Source organism: Amblyomma mixtum, chromosome 6 (genome assembly GCF_055824585.1).
Source record: "Amblyomma mixtum isolate Tamu chromosome 6, ASM5582458v1, whole genome shotgun sequence".
NCBI classification, from domain to species: Eukaryota; Metazoa; Arthropoda; class Arachnida; order Ixodida; family Ixodidae; genus Amblyomma; species Amblyomma mixtum.
Genome location: NC_143017.1, coordinates 29597505 through 29616033, shown reverse-complemented (window position 1 = coordinate 29616033; position 18529 = coordinate 29597505). Strand labels below are relative to the sequence as shown.

Below are 18529 nucleotides of genomic sequence, written 5' to 3'. Positions count from 1 at the left end.
TTCTCAAGATCTAACTGAAGGATGGCTACACAACTATTTGTGTTATCACAGCATTCCAGCACACACCTCGCTTTATGAATATTGGAAACAATAGAGCGTCCCTTGATCCCACACGTCCGGTGGGGACGGACTATATCTTGAAATACTGACTGTAGTGTACGGGCTAAAATCTTCATGAAAACTTTATAATCTACGTTTGTGAGGGCGATAGGACGATATCCTGTGACCTGCTGTAACTTTTCTGCTTCGTCGGATTTAGGGATTAGCACTCTATGGCATTTACCATAAACCGAAGGCAATTCATTTACTTTGTAGACTTCATTATACACTGCTGTCAGTACTGGCACTATTTCATGTTTATATGCTTTGTAAAAAGCTGCGCTTAACCCATCAGGTCCAGGAGATCTTCCCAGGTTCAAACTTTCTATAGCTTGCTCGACCTCTGACGCAGTTATCGACAGCTCCAGCCTTTCTTTCTGTTGGTCATCTAATCGCGGTAAAGCACCAAGAAACGTTTCCTTGAATGCGCTCACATCCACTTCTTGCTTTGCAAACAGCGCCTGATAATATTCATGAAATGCCTGCTGGATGTGCCCGCTTTCTCCAGATAACGCCCCGCCCCATTCAATCTTTTCAATGTGGTTTCGTTGAGCATGCGTTTTTTAGATTCCTAGATCTCGTTTTGGAGGTGTCTCCCCAACAGCTATATCTTGCGCCCTAGGCCGCACAAGTGCACCGCGATAGCGTTCTTCCTCGAAGAGTTCAATTTTCTGTTTTATTTTTCTAATGTCGTCCATCCATTTGCCTGGCTGTTCGCTTTCTTTTGCGAGAAGTTTAGCCAGTAAGGATCGTAAATTGTCCTCCTCACGCCTCTCCTCTTGTCGTATAAAGCTTGACCTTTCAATTGCTGCTATCTTTATTTGTTGTTTGCAAAGTTCCCACTGCTGCCATACTTTCATTTCCCCGCTCGGCTTTAATTTGCTGATTTCCTCGTTACTTTGTCCCTATCCCACACAACACTAAACAATGATCAGAAAATGATACCGGTACTACACTGTAGCCACTGCATTTTGTAATAACGTCCGGCGACACATAAATCCGATCTAGCCGCGCATGGCTTGAGCGCTGAAAATGTGGGAACCTCACACAACGCGTGCCTTCTAAACATTCCGCCACATCATCGAGGTTGGACGTGTCTAATTTCTGAGAGTACCACAGTGTTTCTGTCCCTAAACGTCCGTGCACTGGTTTTTTCACAGCCTCCGAGGACGCAATTGAAGTCACCCATGACGATCAGGGATGTCTCGCAACTGAAGTACCTTTGTACGTTTTGAAAAAAGGCTGTCCTCTCATCCACCGCATTTGGGGCGTACACACAAATGATGCGCCAATATGTTTTGTTGTACAGGAAGTCAATCAAAACAAATCGCCCCGATGGACACGCCGTATATGCCTGAACCTCAAGTCCCGGTACATTCTTTACAAAAATGAGACAACCCGCAGACGTGCCTACAGCGTGGGCTGCTACTGCAAACAACCTAGACGTGAAACGTCGCACCATGCTCCCGGTCTCTTCTTCCCCGTCAATTTTCGTTTCCTGCACTGCCAGGACGTCGATCTCATGCTCAGTTAAAAGGCGGTACACCTGGTTCTGCTTCTTCTTGCTTGCCAGTCCCCTTACATTAATTGTACCGACTTTTATGGGGAACGCATGAGCCATGTCATGCAGAAGAAAGAGGCCGGGAGCATGGTGCTTACCCTTCGCGTCTAGCGCTTGGCTAGACGACATCATTGACACCGGAGCCATCCGGTGCTGGTGCCAGGCCTGGCTGCGGGGGCGGTTTGTCGAGCGCTCTCCTCTCCGTTGACACATTTGGTCGTGGCCGGTGGATGACCGCCGTCCTTGGGTCGTTTTTGCCGGCGGCTCCTCGACGCTGGAGGCTTCCGCCTTGTCTCCTTCGGTTCCGGTCTGGGCGTGTGGCCGCTTCGCTGGGCAGGGACGCTGGTCGTGCGGGCGCCGCTCTGGTAAAGGTTCTCCTCTGTCAGAGTCGCTGGCTCGGTTTCTGGGAGCGCCGGCACGCTCGCTTCGTCACTCGACGCCTCCGTCAGCTTTCTAGAAGGTTCCGCCCCTTCAGGTTTCCGTCCGGCATCGCTGCTGGAGGGTCCCGAAGATCCCGTCGATCCTGCTTGCTTTTCTGGCTCCTCTATGCCTTTCGCAGATTCTTCGGCCTCGACTACATCCATGAGAAGTTCCGCGGAGTCGTTTTTCCATGCACCGCCCGTAGCCACCGCGTAAGTGCGGACACACGTTATCCGCGTGGCCGTACCGCCTACATTTCGTACGGCGGGGAACCTTGCATGCACGCCGCACGTGGCCCGTAACATGGCAGCGCAATCACTGCATTGGACGCCCAGGCGCCACAACAAGAGCCAAGTCTCCGGCGACGCGTACCTGGTGTGGCAGGTCTTCCACTTTCAAGCCGGGCTTCAATTTCAGTAGGACAGTTCTTGTCGTTGAGCTCTTGTCATTGACGCCTTGTATCCGCCACCGCTCGCGCGTAACGTCGGTCACTTTGCCAAACGCCGCGAATGCCGTCCGGATGTCGTCGTCGGCCACACCGTGAAGCATCCAGTGTAGCCGCAGCTTCACCTGCTGGTCTTCCGGGTCGATAATGAGGCAGCGACGTCCCTTAACTTGCAGCTCATTGAAGGCGAGCAACTTCTTTGCTGCCTCCGTGTTCCGCAAGGTAACCGCCCACACATGGTTGATTTGGTACGCCCCCAACACGACCACGTCGGGGAGCGTACCGGTCTCGGCCAGATCGTCACGGAAGTCCTCGACCCGGAACGGCCTCGCTCGCACGTCACCGTGAAGAAAAACGGTGTTGAAAACAACACGTCCTGTTGGCAGTGTCGGCAAAATGATCTGGTAATCCTTATCTTCGCAGTCATCGATCCTGTTTCCGCGGCCGTCAAAGGCCGCTATCGCCGCTCCGCTGGAGCCCATGACCCTGCGATCCGTTCAGCTCGGCTGCCGGAAGCAGAAATGACTACACCAGCGGCGCCCTCATTGTGTGACATACTAGCCGTTGTTCTTAAGCATACTCGCAGTGCGCCGCCTGCAGCACGATGGCCAAAAGTATATTCCTAGACGGGGAAAAAAATGAAATACGCCTCTTTTATATGCGCCGCCCGGGAATCGAACCCGGGTCGCAAGAATGGGAATCTTGCATGATACCACTACACCAGCGGCTTTTTTTTTATTGCCTGGCTTAGACACGCAAGGCGTATAAGGCGGCACTCGGTCTCCTCGGGGGCACGAGCACCGAAAAATTCATGGCGCTGGGAGTCCACAACACGCTGGACGAAATAGCCGAAGCACAGAGAACGGCGCAACTCGAGCGTCTCTCCGAAACGAGAACCGGAAGACAGATACTGCGGGACCTTGGCCTCGAACCGAGGGAAGGCAAGCAGCAGAAAGACGTACCTATACCAGATAGCATCAACAGAAAGCTCAGGGTCTTCCCGATCCCGAAGAACGTGAACCCCGAGCACAACAGGGAGCGGAGGTTGGCGAGGGCCAGGGCTCTCGTGGACCTCCACGCCAGAGAAGAAGGCGCCGCCTACGTGGACGCGGCAGAGTATCAAGGGAGCACCGACGCATACGCGGCGGTGGTTGTCGGGGCATCGACGGGTGCAACGAAGACCGCGGTGAGCGTCCGGACTCGAGAAGCGCACGGGGCGGAGGAGGTGGCCATCGCCTTGGCCGTTTCCGACCCCGGATGTACTACAGTGTTGTGTGACTCTAGAACGGCAGTGAAGAACTACGCCAAGGGTAGGGTATGTAGTGAGGCCGCGCGCATACTGCGCAAGGCCGAAGACATCGGACGCAACAGTCCTGTGGTGATCAAGTGGTTTCCGGCCCACATGGGCAGTGACGTGTCGGAACGCGGAAACGTGAACCACAACGAGACGGCCAACTCGGCCGCGCGAGGACTAACCAACCGCGCGGCTGAAAGCACGGCCGACTCGAAGTCCTGGTCGCGGCGCAGTGCCAAGGACAAGATGACCACCTTCAACGAAATAGTGAAATGGTACAGACTGAACAGACAGACTTTGCCGCCACCTCACCCGGGGCTTACCCGGAAGGAGGCAGTGTTATATAGACAGTTACAGACGGGGTCCCTGCTCACCCCGGTGCTAGCTAAGCACGTGTGTCCGAGTGTGCACGCGAGCGACATATGCAGACTGTGCGCGAAGGAGACAGCCACCGCGGCTCACATCCTTTGGGACTGTAGCGTAAATCCGCGCGAAGCCAGCGAGAAGACGACGATCCCGCCGCAGCTAGAGGCTGCAACGAGGAGCTGTGATCAAAAGACACAACTCAAGGCCGTCCAGCAGGTCTCGGCAGCTCTCGAGAGGCAGCGACCGAGCGAAACCGAGGAGAGGGGGGCGGCGCCCCCAGGAAGGGGGCGGCGGCCCTCTCGAACCCGCGGAAGTAGCGAGGGACGTAACAAGACCTCAAGGAGCACAACGCACGAGATTGACGTAGTGGCCGCGTCGCGGTAAAAGCTTGTCCTCCCTGCTTGGAGGGAGCCTACCCGACTCTGCAGGCTTTCTAAATAAAAGTTATTCTCTCTCTCTCTCTCTCTTAGACACAAAAATAACAGTAACACACGCGAACATATTTACACAGCGTTCAAATAGCCTGTACGCACGACGGGCAGGCATTGTCATGTTAAAATTCCTTGAGTACCGTCAAGGGCTCCAGCCTTGACAGCCACTCGGGAACACAAGTTTGTAATTTCGCCGTCTCCAGCCATATCTGTACGCTTTCTCGGAAATACATGCGTGGTGGTCTTGCATCTGAATCGCAGTGATAACCGGCCATTCGAGAGCGCCATATACTGTGGAGGCACATTAACATTACTTGGTCTATTGGGACGTCATCCTGGTTATTCGTTGGCAAGTATCTAATGCCATGATCATCGAGTGGCAACTCTTTTTTGACTGTCCTTTGAAGCACATCCTACAAATACACCCCCTCCCAGCAATGAAGAAACATATGATCTATTGTGTCTGGCTGTTTACAAATGAGACAGTGGGCGCCCCACGGAAGGAACAAGCCCTTTTTCTCCAGAAATGATTTTACCGTCAATGTACCGGTGTGTAACACGAAGAAAAATGTTTTTGCTCCAGCGGACACTTTCATTTTCTTTACACGTTTCAATACATTACTGCCTTTGCCTCCAGAGTATAAGGCCTTGCACAAGGGCACCGGGAACACTACATCACAAAGATTCTTGTATAATGTTTTCTTTTCAACTTTACTCAAATACTCCATCGAAAAACGTACGCTAAGGAATTTCACACTTAGAACAATCTCTCTAAAGAATCCAAAAATACGGCCGGGCATACATCCGGTGTGAACCACAACATCAGGCAACGCTCGACCTAGCCTTTGTTGGCAAACAGCTCGCAGGAATTGGTCTCTTACATCCCTAAAAAAAATAAACCGGCTCACGATCTGGCGTAAAACTAAATGGCCCCACCCAAGCCCGCCGCACTTCACCTGCCTAAACAAATTTGTCCTCCTGCACCTCTCCCAAGTGGAGGCCCAAATGAACACGGCAAAAATTCGGTGCAGTTTTTGCACATTAACAAGTGAACAATGCAACACTTGCATCACATACCATAACTTGATTATTAAAAAAAGGTTACACACTGTTGCTCTTGCAAATATTGACAAGTGGGCGTTTTTCCATTTCTCCGCTTTCTCGCGGGTTTCTTGGATCTGCTGTGTCCAGTATGGCTCGGTATCCTTATAAAACTCTAAAGGCACTCCCAGGTATTTGACAGGCGTTGTAGCCCATGACATATTAGCAAATGTCTCGGGGGTTAACGGCCATTCTCCATGCCAAAACCCCAGACACTAACCCCAGTTAACTTGGCTTCCTGTGACTTCACTAAAATGCTTCACAGTATCAGCTGTCCTCTTTATACTTTCCTCATTTACACAAAAAACCGCGACATCATCTGCGTAGGCAAGTAGTTTAATTTCAGTAGACTGCAGTCGGAAACCATCAATGCCTTTGTTTTGTAGAATGCTTAAACACAAAGCTTCAATATAAATACAGAACAAAAGAGGGCTGAGGGGGCAACCTTGGCGCACTGAACGTAGTACGTTCATGGGGGCCCCCAATGACTTATTGACAATTAATCTCGTAGTACAGTTACGGTACGCCAAGGCCACTCCCTCTCGAATAACTGTACCAACATTAATGTAGTCTAAGATGCTAAACAGAATGTTATGTGACACGCAATCGAAAGCCTTTTCCAAGTCCAACTGCAGTAATGCAACACGTTCGCGTGTAGCATCACAGCATTCGACACACATCTTGCTTTATGGATGTTCTCAAAAATAGATCGTCCTTTGATCCCACACGTTTGGTGGGGGCCAACTATTTCGGCTATAACTGTTTGTAGCCTGCCAGCAAGCACCTTCATATAAATCTTATAATCAACGTTCGTCAGAGCAATGGGCCTGTATGGCGTCACCCACTTCAGCTTATCTGGTTGGTCAGTTTTTGGGATAAGCACAGTATGCGACGAACCGAACGATGCTGGCAACGACTTCAAATCATAGGCCTCATTAAATAAGGCACACAACAATAGTGATAACTGTTCCTTGAATGCTTTGTAGAAAGCTGCACTCAGGCCATCGGGCCCGGGTGATTTTCCAGGATTCAAGTTATTAATTGCCTGCTGCACTTCTTGTTCACTTATTGGCCGCTCAAGGTTAGCTTTTTGCTCGTCGTCAATTTTTGGCATCGCCTCAAGAAAGGATTCTTTAAATCGATCCAACTTGACACTGTGGCAAGAAAAGAGCGGTTGGTAGTGTTCAAAGAAAGGTTTCGCGATTCCTTCGTTATCTGTTTCTACGCCGCCCGCCCATTCAATCTCTCCCACGTGATTACGTCTTGCGTTCGCTTTTTCAATTCCGAAAGATCGTTTTGTTGGCGTCTCGCCCATGGCCAGTTTCTCCGCTCTCGCGCGCACAAGTGCCCCGCGATAACGGTCTTCGTCAATTAGTTGAAGCTTTTGTTTTATTTTTCTAACATCGTCCATGTACAAACCCGGCGCATTACACTCCAGAGTTAGCAATTTCTCAAGCAGTGTCTTTAAATTCATTTCATTTTGTTTTTTTTTATACCGTATGCAGCTGGATTGTTCAATAGCTTTTATCTTAATTTGTTGTTTGCGAAGTTCCCATTCTTGACCCAGTTCTTGCTCGGTATCCAGAGCAACGTTATTAATTTCCGCTTCTACGAGTCTAGTAAACTGTTCATCCCCTAAAAGTTTATTGTTCATCTTCCAAAGGTCCCACTGAAAACAACCGCCTCTATTTCTGGTTCCAATCGTACACTGAACCACGCAGTGATCCGAATATGTTACGGGCAGAACGTCATAACATTGGCACTTTGGGACCAGTTCTGCAGATATGTAAATCCTGTCAAGGCGGGCGTGACTAGACCGCTGAAAATGCGCGTACTGTAGTTGCCCATTGCCCACAATATATTCCGCCACGCCTTCCAAGGCAAACTCGTCAATCGTGCGAGACAGAATTTATGTGCTCTTATCTCTAAAAGCACGCGGGCTAGTTTTATGAGCGGAGCTCAAAACACAATTGAAGTCACCCATAAAGACAAGTTGCTTGTCCGTGTTTGCGTACTGCTGCACTAAGTCAAACAAAGCTGCCCTTTCGTCGACAAAAGTAGATGCATATACACAGACGGTGTATACAGACGGTGTAGACGGCATATACACAGATGCCATAGGATAGACCAGAGACTAAAATCGGGGACCACTCCCCTACCCGACAGAAAAGAAGCATGCTCCTTGTACAACAAGACCTGGTAGCTTTTTGACGAGCAAGACACACCCTCCCGAAGTGCCAACCGCGTGACTCACAACTGCAAAAAACCGGGACGTGAAACGCTGCTCCATGCTCTCGGTCTCTCTTTCGCCCTCGACCTTCGTCTCTTAAACACCTAGAATATCGATGTCGTAGTCATTTAAGAGGCGCAACACTTGGTTCTGCTTCCTTTTCGTGGCTAAACCCCGTACGTTAAAATTGGCAATTTTTAGCGGGATTGCAGAAGCCGTTTTGTTACAGAGAAAAAAGGCCGAGAGCATGGTGCTTACCTTTCACGTCTAGCATAAAGCTAGACGCCTTCATTGATGCCAGAGCCATGCCCTTGGACTGGCGGACCTTGCGTTGGGGGCGGTTTTTCGACGGCTCTCTTGTTCGTCGGGACATTCGGTTTGGGTTTGAAAGTCGGTCTCCTCCCTAGTGGCGCTTTCGCTGGCGGCTCCTCGATGCTAGCTGCCTCCACCTTTTCCTTTTCACTGCCGCTCTCGTCGTGGGCTCGCTTCGCCGGTCCGGGGACGCTGGTCGCTCGGCCGCCACTCTTCTCAAGAGGATCCAACTTACTCGTTGATTCCGTTACCTCAGCGTTTGGAAAACGCTCAGCCTCGCTCTCCATACCTTCCCCCGAATCTTCGTTGCCAGGTGTTCTGGCTTCCTTGCCTGACAGACAGGGTGCCTCGTTCCCACCCCCCGGAAGCACTTGCTTGCCCGTAGTTACAGCTGGCTTTCCCGCTTCACCAACGCCACTTGCTGCTTCTTCAGTCTCAGCGACATCCATTTGGTGCTCCGCCGAGGCCTCCCTCGATGAAGGTCCTGTAGCCACCGCGTAGGTTCGTACGCAGTCAGAGTCAACGTGGCCGAACCGCTTACATATCGAGCAGCGCGGAATCTGACATTCCCGGCGTACATGACCGATCCCGTGGCAGCGCAGGCACTGCATTGGCCGACCAGGCGCAACCACGAGGGCCAACTCTCCTGCAACTCTTATCTGGTGGGGCAGGTCCTCTATCTTCATCCCAGGCTTCAACTTCAGGAGCACGGTCCTCGTAGTTGAACGCTTTTCGTGAACGCCTTGGACGCGCCACCTCTCCCGGGTAACTTCGGTCACCTGACCGAAAGCCGCCAGCGCAGTTCGGATGTCTCCATCGGCAACTCCATGCAACATCCAATGAAGACTGAGCTTCACCTGTTGATCCTCAGGGTCGATGATGATGCACCGGCGCCCTTTCACTAGAAGATCTTTGACGGCAAGCAGCCGCTTGGTTGCTTCGACGCTGCTGAAAGTCACGGCCCACACGTGGTTGATTTGATACGCCCCCAGAGCCACCACGTCTGGGAGCGTACCAGTCTTCGCCAAGGCGTCCCGGAAATCTTCAACCCTAAAGGGTCGCACACGTACGTCTCCCTGCAAAAAAAAACAGTGTTCAAAACAACACGTCAGGTGGGCAGGTTCGGCAAAATGATCTGATATTCCTTATCATCGTTTCCTTCAAGCCTGTCACCGCGGCCAGCCTGGGCCGCTATCGCCGCTCCGCCGGAGCTCATGATTCCTCGTCCGTACACGCCGGTGGCCGGAAGTATAATGACCACTACACCAGCGGCGCCCACGTTGTGTGACATACCAGCCGTTGTTCTTAAGCATACTCGCAGTGCGCTGCCTGCAGTACGATGGCCAAAAGTATATTCCTAGACGGTGAAAAAAAAAAGGAAAAATGCCTCTTTTATATGCGCCGCCCGGGAACCGAACCAGGGTCGCAAGAATGGGAATCTTGCATGATACCACTACACCAGCGGCGCCAACGTTTTTTTTTTTTCTTTATTGCCGGAAAACAATACATGCGCAGGCACAAAAAGTCGCTAGCCAGACTTAGGCTAAGGCGACGGATTAAAACATTTTCATTTCGATCAATTTGTCCATAACTGCCACCCAGTCCGGTGGCTGAGGTTGACTGCGGAGAACATCTCTCAGAGAAACTACACTTTCTATAAAGTTTTCCCTGACTGGTTTCACATTTGCGTCTGCGTGCCTAGCCGCCATCCTAGTTTTCCAGATGCTGTGGAGGCCCAGTAGCATAAACATATCGTATGGCACTTCGCCACTTTCTATAGGCAGGAACCGGATGCCATATGGAGTAACAGGTAGCTCTTTTTTTAAAGTTCTTTGCAAGATATCCCAGTGGAAAACCGGGTCCCAGCAGTCGATAAAGACATGTTCGATGGTCTCGGGTTTTTTGCACAGTGTGCAGTCGACGTTCCATGGTACGAAAATGCCTTTATCGTTTAGCCATGTTTTCACCGGGAGGGTACCCGAGTGTAATTTAAAGAAAAAGGATTTGACGTTCGGTCTTACCGGCATCTTCTTAACTCGATTTAGCACATCTTTGCCTGGGCCTCCGCAGTAAAAGGATCGGTATAAGGGCACAGGTATAAAGATATCTAACAAATCCTTGTACAATTTTTTCCTGGGTACAGCAGCCAGATATTCAGTCGAAAAATGAGAGCTCAAAATGTGAAAGGCAGCCACAACTTCACGTAAAAACCCAGTTACAGCACGATTCGTGGCTGGAAAACTGGACACAACAAATTCCGGTAACACATTTCCTAAGCGCACCTGCAACATTGTGCGCAACAAAGGATCGGTTTGATCACGTAGAAACAAAAATCTTGAGAAAACTTGTTTCAGAAACAAGTTGGAAAGTCCAAGGCCACCTCTTTTGACCGGTAGGAACAAATTAGCTCGACTAGTTCGCTCCCAATTCGAGCTCCAAATAAAAACAGCAAACACTCTATGCAGCTTCTGCACGTTTGCTCTGGTGATGAGCAAAAACTGCAAAAAATACCAAATTCTGGCTATCAAAAATACATTGCACACACTTGCACGCGCGAAAACAGAAAGGTCACGTCCTTTCCATCCATCCGCTTTTTTCCTTGCACTCTGCGTTACCTCACCCCACAACTCTGTACTGTTCTTATAGTGCTCTAAGGGTACCCCCAAATACTTCGCAGGGGAGGTCGTCCATTGCATGTTAGCAAACACTGCGGGTGTGCTCTCCCAATCACCGTGCCAAAATCCAATGCACTTATCCCAGTTAACTTCGCACCCGGTCTTTTTGCAATAGGCCCGCGCAACTTTGACAACTTCTTTAACGCTTTCTTGGTCCGCGCAAAAAACAGCAATATCATCAGCGTAAGCAAGCACTTTTACTTGCACCGACTGAAGAGTGAAACCACAGATCCCATCATTGTGTAACAGCGATAACAGAAAAGGCTCAAGATAGATCGCAAAGAGCAGAGGCGAGAGCGGGCAGCCCTGCCTGACCGAGGAACAGACAGGCACAGGTTCAGTAAGCTGTTTGTTCACTATAATACGCGTAACACAGTTTTCGTACGCCATCTGTACACCTTGTAAGATTACAGAGCCGACGTTGGCATATTCTAGAACGGCGAAAAGAATTTCGTGTGACACGCGATCGAAGGCCTTCGCCAAGTCAAGCTGCATCATGGCAACTCGTCCCACGAACGCATCGCAACATTCAACAACAGTTCTAGCAATGTGCACATTCGTTCCAATGGTGCGACCTTTAATACCGCACGTTTGGTGCGGCCCTACAAGGTCCTTTATAACCTTTTGCAGTCTATTGGCAAGAATCTTCATAAACACTTTATAGTCGACGTTGGTCAGGCTTATCGGCCTATAAGCCCCAACGGACAGCAGTTTAGCCTGGTCTTCACTCTTGGGCACTAAAACCACGTGTGCTGTTTTAAATGACGGCGGCATTTTCTTTGTTTCATACATTTCGGTGAAGACGCAGTGCAGAGCATAAGTGAGTTCGGCTTTGAAACTCTTATAAAAATCACTGCCTAGGCCGTCAGGACCAGGAGATTTTCCGGTACTCAGTTCTTCGATCGCTCTTCCCACTTCGCTTACGCTGAATGGTACCTCCAGGCCTTGTTTTATTTCATCTCCAAGCTTTGGCATACGAGACAAGAAGGTTTCTGTAAAGCCCTCTTCTTCAAGCTGACGGCGCCCAAACAATTCCCTATACTGTTCAACAAAAGCTAACTGAATCATCTTGCTATCATTCGTTACCTCGTTTCTGTACCTAATTTGTTTTATTTCATTTTGAGTCGCATACTTCTTTTCGTCACTAAGCGAGCGTTTAGTAGGCACTTGGTCAAGCCAGAGACGTTCAGCACGCGCCCTTATCACGGCAGCTGCATACTTGTTTTTTTCGATAATCTCAAGTTTACTTTTTGTTTCTCTTATCTCTTTCTTATATCTTCCCGGCTGGGAACTTTCCAGGCTTACGAGCAAGTCAAGTTGGCAATGTAGTTCTTTTTCTTTAACACGTTTATGATGGCAAATAACGCTTGCTCTTTCAATCGCGTTCCTTTTCACTTGCTGTTTGAAATCTTCCCATCTAATTACCCAGTTCCCAGGCTCTGCTGATAGCAATGCTTTAATACATTCATTAACTTTACTACCAAAAAGTTCATCCTCGAGTAACTGTGCATTAAACTTCCAAAGATCCCACGAGAAACGAGATTTCTTTTCTTTTTTTCCCAGGGTAAACGCAACTAAGCTGTGGTCGGTAAAAGACATGTTTTTCACCTCGTAGCTGTTGCACAAAGGAACAAGATCAAGGGACACATACGCTCTGTCCAATCTCGCGTGACTTTCACCCTGAAAGTGAGTAAAATGCGATGCTACCGAAAGAACTTCAGCAACATCATCTAAACCATTTTCGTGTACAAGCGAATTCAACAATTCCGCACTTTTGTCGCGGACAAGTCTTTTTGTAGTTCTGTCCTCTGCTTTACATACGCAGTTAAAGTCACCCAACAGCACAATTAACCGCTCACAGCATACGTATTGTTCAAGACGCTCAAAAAATTACTTGCGCTCGTTCTCTTTGTTAGGGGCATACACACATATGATCCTCCACAGTAAATTGCAATAAAGAAAATCAACTACAAGCAAACGGCCAGTTTGACACACAGTTAAATTCTGTTCGACAATCCCCATGGAATTCCTAATAAAGACAGCACAACCCCCCGATGTGCCAGACGAATGGCACACACAAATATTTGTAACGTGTCGTAAAAGGCTGCACCATACGGTCCGTCTGTTCCTGTCCTTCGACTTTGGTCTCCTGGACGGCTATTATGTCGAGGTCATTATCGAGGAACAACCGGCTTAGTTGGTACTGACGTTTTTTAGAAGCCAGTCCCCTGACATTAATTGTTGCAATGCGCAACGCTCCAACAGGTGTCGAAGCCATCTAGTTTAAGTACAGGAGCCGTATGGTGCGTACCTGAGGACACAAAGCGACGGCGGAGGGCGACTTGCCTAGTCCATGGTGCTCGATGGGTACAGTGCCGGTATTCCAACGTCTCTTGCACCTCTGCCTCATGCGTACGGACTGGAGACCCAGCCCATGCAGTCCGTCACCAAAAAAGGCCATCTCGCGTCCACAGAAGCCACACACAACGCACTCACTCAACTAAGGCGGCGGCTTAGCCGCCGCTCGTTGATCGGCCGGTATATTCGGCCGCGGTTTCAGCGTCGCTCGCCTCACACCAACAGTCTTCGGCGGTGGCTCGACGCCCTCGCTCACCTTAGGCTCTCCGTTCGCACTGTGCTCGTGCGGTCGCTTTCCTCCCTGGTTGCTGGTTGACGCATCCGTCACTTCCATGCTTTCAGCATGTTGGGGAACGACGGGAACTGACGCCCCACTCCCCGAGAGGACTTCGCTCTTTGACGTCTTAACATCTGCAGGCGGCGCTTCCTGTTGCTGCAGCTTACTGCTGAGCGTCTCCGCGGTTGCGGATGTTCCAGGAGTCGACACAGCCGGGGATTTTTCCTTCTCCGCTCCGTCGCCTGCCTCTGCTGCAGCGTCTTCCGCGTCAGCCTCGTCCATGACAAGCTCGGACGAGATGTCATTGTTGACTGGGACGGCAGCGCTCGCGTACGTGCGTACACAGCTGCTATCCTCATGTCCGTAACGGCGACAGGCGCCGCACCTTGGAACTTTGCACTCACGGCGAATGTGCCCAGTACCGTGGCAGCGCAGACAGAGCGGGGCTCTGCCCGGTACAACCACGAGAGCCAGCTCACCGCCAACCCTGACTTCGTGAGGGAGGTCTTCCAGTTTCACGCCAGGATTCATTTTCAATGAAACCAAGCGCGTCGTCGACCCCTTGCTGGCGACACCCTGGACGCGCCACCGTTCCTTGGTGACTTCGCTCACCTTGCCGTACGGGGCGAAGGCTACCCTCACGTCTTCGTCGGGCACGTTGTGCAGCAGCCAGTGTAGCTTGACGCGGACGTCTTGGTTTGCCGGGTCAATAACTAGACAGCGGCGGTCCTTCACTTTTACTTCCCGGGCAGCAAGAATTTTCTTCACCGCATCAGCACTGGTGAAGGTAATAGCCCACACATTGCTCATGCGATACGCCCCCAAGGCGATAACCTCGGGGAGCAGCATCAGCTGAGCCAGCGCATCCCTGAAATCTTCGACCCGATAGGGGCGGGCCCGCACGTCAGCGTGCAAAAAGACTGTGTTTAACACAACATTTCCTGTAGGAAGGGTAGGCAGAATCACCTGATATTCATCTTCCGAGGCAAAAATCCTGTTTCCGCGGCCAGACATGGCCGCTGTAGCCGCTCCAACGGAGCCCGTCATCGCACGTCCGTCACGCTCGGTGGCCGGAAGCCGAATCCAGCGGCGCCAACGTTGTGTGACATACCTGCCGTTGTTCTTGAGCATACTCGCAGTGCGCTGCCTGCAGTACGATGGCCAAAAGTATATTCCTAGACGGTGAAAAAAAAATAAAATACGCCTCTTTTATATGCGCCGCCCGGGAATCGAACCCGCGTCGCAAGAATGGGAATCTTGCATGATACCAGTACACTAGCGGCGCCCACGTTGTGTGACATACTTTTTTTTAATTTTATTGCCAGGATTATGGTCAAAATGAAAGGGTACAAGGCGTAAACCATAGCAGCCACACTTGGGCTAACATGACACTAAAATGTTTTCAGAGACACCAATGCATCCAGACAAGCAATCCATTCTGGTGGATCAGGGAGCGCTCGATAAACTTCTCTGAGACATACGATACTTTCGATAAAATTATCTCTGACAGAACGCACGACAGGTTCGGCATGTTCAAACTGCATTCTCGTTTTCCACAGCGCGTGGAGGCCCAGGACCATGATAAGATCGTACGGTATATCGTCCGAAGCGTCTACCGGCAGGAATTGTATTCCATATGGGTCAAGAGGCAACTGTTTCTTTAATGTGCGCTGGAGTACGCCCCAATGGAAAATCGGGTCCCAGCAATCTAGGAAAACGTGCTCTATGGTGTCCGGCTTTTTGCATAAAAACCAGTTAGTTGACCACGGTATGAAGATGCCTTTTTCATGAAGCCAGGTCTTAACTGGAAGTGTGTCGGTATGTAGCTTAAAGAAAAAGGTTTTAACTGAAGGTAATATTGGCATTTTCGTTACTCATTTGAGTATGTTTTGTCCAGGGCGTCCACGGTGTGGTAAACGGTATAACGGTACAGGTAGCATGGTGTGAACAAGGTCCTTGTACAGTTACTTCCTACTAACACTGCACAAGTAGTCTTGTGAAAACCGCACGTTTAACAACCTGAACGCGAGCACTACTTCGCGCAGATTACCAGTCACAGCGCCACATGTGTTCTCACATGACGTCACAATGAATCCTGGGAGAAGTCTGCGTAGCCTCACCTGCATCACGGTGTGGAGAAAGGGGTCATTTTGATCCCTTAAGAAAATAAATCGTGACACAACTTGCCGCAAAAACAACTGAACCAGACCTAGCCCACCACACTTGACTGAGATAAACAAATTAGTTCGGCTAGATCTCTCCCGGGTCGAGGACCAAATGAAAATGGCGAGGACACGATGGATTTTTTGTATGCTCGTCGCGATGCACACAACAGGTTCATCACATACCATATTTTTGAAATTAGGAAGACACTGGAGACAGTCGCGCGGGAAAACATTGACAGCTGTCTTCCCTGCCATGCATCAGCCTTTTCTTTTGCCTTCGTTGTTTGATCGGTCCAGTATTGTTCAGGATCACGATAACACTCGAGGGGCACGCCGAGGTATGGTTGAGGAAGTGTTGACCAATGAAGGCGATAAAATTGCTCTGGCGTGGCGTCCCAGTCTCCATACCAAAATCCATAACTTTTGTCCCAATTTATCTGGGCTCCGGTGTATTCGCAAAATTGTTCAACAACAGCTGTGACTTCTTTAATGCTTTATTTGTTTGTGCACAATACGGCGATATCATCCGCGCAGGCTCTGCGCTATACGCAGGCGAGCTGAAAGGAAAGCTCTGCGCACAAAAAGCCTCGATGACCTACGTGCATGCCGACGGGCACAACGTCACATTCGACGCTATATGGATAAACTCAGTCGGCAAAAGTGGCGTGACTTTTGTTCTATGCTGGATGTGCGCCAAACAGTAACCAATATTTGGCGGATAGTTAGAGGTATGCGCACGCCACCTCAACCACTCCACCCCTTCGCTGCACTCTCCCTTCACGAACAAAAATCTATAAAAGAAGTCTCAGAAGAATACTGCAGGCTACTGTCGGCAGGGTCAGGGCATTCGACACTCTCCGCAAATGGTCAATCAGGCATCCCAAAGGCGGCAGTGCCAGCGTTAGACCTGCCTTTCACAACGGATGAACTATCCACAGCTATCGCGGAGACAAATAGACACACGTCTCCGGGTCATGATGAGGTACCTATGAAGCCATTGCAAAGCTACCCCACACCTCCCGTCTTCGACTCCTGGAGTATTACAATTCTTCCTGGATGACTGGTGAGGTCCCCACGGAATGGAAGCTGGCGAAAATTGTGCCTGTTTTGAAACCCTGTAAGCAGCCAACAAGCTACCCATCATTCCGGCCCATTGCCCTGCTGAGATGCGTAGGTAAGCTCATGGAGCGCATAATCTGCAAACGCATAACTTGGTTCCTAGAAAGCCGAAATGAGTTCCCCCAAGAAATGAACGGATTCCGTCAAAACAGGTCTGCGACTGACAATATCATCTCCCTCGTCTCATCAATTGAGGAGTACCTTCATGCTGGGTACATCCCGACAGCCGTTTTCCTAGACATCAAGGCCGCCTTTGACTCTGTCTTTCACCATGCAATTCTCGCCGCCTTTGCCAGTCTTGGCCTTGGAGGAAAGCTATACAAATGGATTGGGCATTATTTGAAAGAACGGCAAATTTTTATGACCACTCCAAACGGTCCAACACGCTTTCACGCAGTAGAGAGGGGCGTACCACAGGCAGCGGTGCTCAGCCCTCTCCTGTTCAATATTGCCCTTATACACATAAGAAGAAACCTTCCGCGAGGGGTCCGTATAACGATTTATGCTGATGATATCTGCATCTGGACCGCATCACGCTCGCGCTATATCACCCAGCAACGTCTACAGAGAGCGCTATTGCACATTTCGATCTACCTGGCTTCCAGAGGTCTTCGTCTCTCGCCAGAAAAGAGTGTTGCAATGGCGTTTACAAGAAAAACGATGACCCGATATCCGCTGCTCCTAGGCGGGCGATCGCTACCATATGTACGATCTCAGCGATTCCTGGGTGTTGTAATCGACTATAATCTGTCATGGACACCTCAAATCAAAAAACTCCGCGAGAGGATCACTGCAGCATCGCAAGTGTTTAGGTTCATGGCGGGAACAAGGTGGGGTAGCAACTGCAAATCAATGATTCTGCTTGAAAAAGCCTACGTTGAAGGAACCTTGCGCTACTGTCTACCAGTGCTTCAAAGATTATCTACATCAAGCAATAAGTCTCTCGTTGCCGCACGGAACAACTGCCTGCGAATCTGCCTTGGCCTCCCAAAGGGTTCCTCTGCATCAGGAACAGTATCGGAGGCAGGATGTCTCCCACTAGAGGTAATTGCCGCCCAGGAAACTATGCGTACCCATCTCCGCCATGTTCTTCAAGGGAAGAAGCACTTCCTGCACCGTGTCCACCTAACTCACAGCAACTCCAGCTTTGGCCAGGCAGTGCAGCTCCTGCCCATCCCTACTATTAATCAGCCACAGAAACTACTACCTCTGGCCTTTCCTCCATGGACACTCTCTCCTCTAAAGGTGAAGAAGTTTGTTCCAGGTGTGAATGCAAAGAGCCGCATGCCACAGGCAGCGCTTCTGCAAACTACTCACGCCTACTTAACGGAGGAATATAGGCAGCACACCCATATCTTCACCGATGGTTCAACTAGTAAAGAAACCTCTTCATGTGGCCTTTATGTGCCCTCAACAGGTCATGCCCTTTCTTACCGGCTGCAGCGGAGGACATCCTCTACGACAGCTGAGCTTCACGGCATTAAGGAAGCTGTTTCCTACATCCTGCGCCGAACCGCCGGCCGTTGGGTTATCTTCACCGATTCGAAAGCATCTCTGCAGATCCTGGCCAACCTGCTGAAGAAAACGAATCACCAGCCAGTTTCCCTGGACATCGGATATCTACATCATTTTGATATTGCCGCAGGCCACTGCATAACATTTCAGTGGGTACCTGC

The 18529-nt window shown here is 50.2% G+C and overlaps 2 protein-coding genes and 3 non-coding genes across 5 annotated transcripts; all 5 read right to left on the bottom strand.

Moving 5' to 3' along the window:
- Positions 1 to 3184: 3184 nt before the first annotated feature.
- Positions 3185 to 3255, bottom strand: TRNAG-CCC (transfer RNA glycine (anticodon CCC)). Its single transcript has one exon. It is a non-coding gene; the product is annotated as a tRNA-Gly (tRNA).
- Positions 3256 to 9656: 6401 nt separating this feature from the next.
- Positions 9657 to 9727, bottom strand: TRNAG-CCC (transfer RNA glycine (anticodon CCC)). Its single transcript has one exon. It is a non-coding gene; the product is annotated as a tRNA-Gly (tRNA).
- An 88-nt stretch (positions 9728 to 9815) lies between these two features.
- Positions 9816 to 11326, bottom strand: LOC149338521 (uncharacterized). The gene has a single exon (XM_089550336.1). The coding sequence runs from the start codon at positions 11322 to 11324 to the stop codon at positions 9816 to 9818; it is 1509 nt and encodes a 502-aa protein (XP_089406462.1). The 5' UTR covers positions 11325 to 11326.
- Positions 11327 to 13434: 2108 nt separating this feature from the next.
- Positions 13435 to 14625, bottom strand: LOC149338520 (uncharacterized). The gene has a single exon (XM_089550756.1). The coding sequence runs from the start codon at positions 14614 to 14616 to the stop codon at positions 13435 to 13437; it is 1182 nt and encodes a 393-aa protein (XP_089406882.1). The 5' UTR covers positions 14617 to 14625.
- A 158-nt stretch (positions 14626 to 14783) lies between these two features.
- Positions 14784 to 14854, bottom strand: TRNAG-CCC (transfer RNA glycine (anticodon CCC)). The gene has a single exon. It is a non-coding gene; the product is annotated as a tRNA-Gly (tRNA).
- Positions 14855 to 18529: the final 3675 nt, after the last annotated feature.

Excerpts from the sequence above, each read along its gene's own strand:
- LOC149338520 (XM_089550756.1), bottom strand. The coding sequence starts at position 14,616 with ATGACGGGCTCCGTTGGAGCGGCTACAGCGGCCATGTCTGGCCGCGGA.
- LOC149338521 (XM_089550336.1), bottom strand. The coding sequence starts at position 11,324 with ATGGCGTACGAAAACTGTGTTACGCGTATTATAGTGAACAAACAGCTT.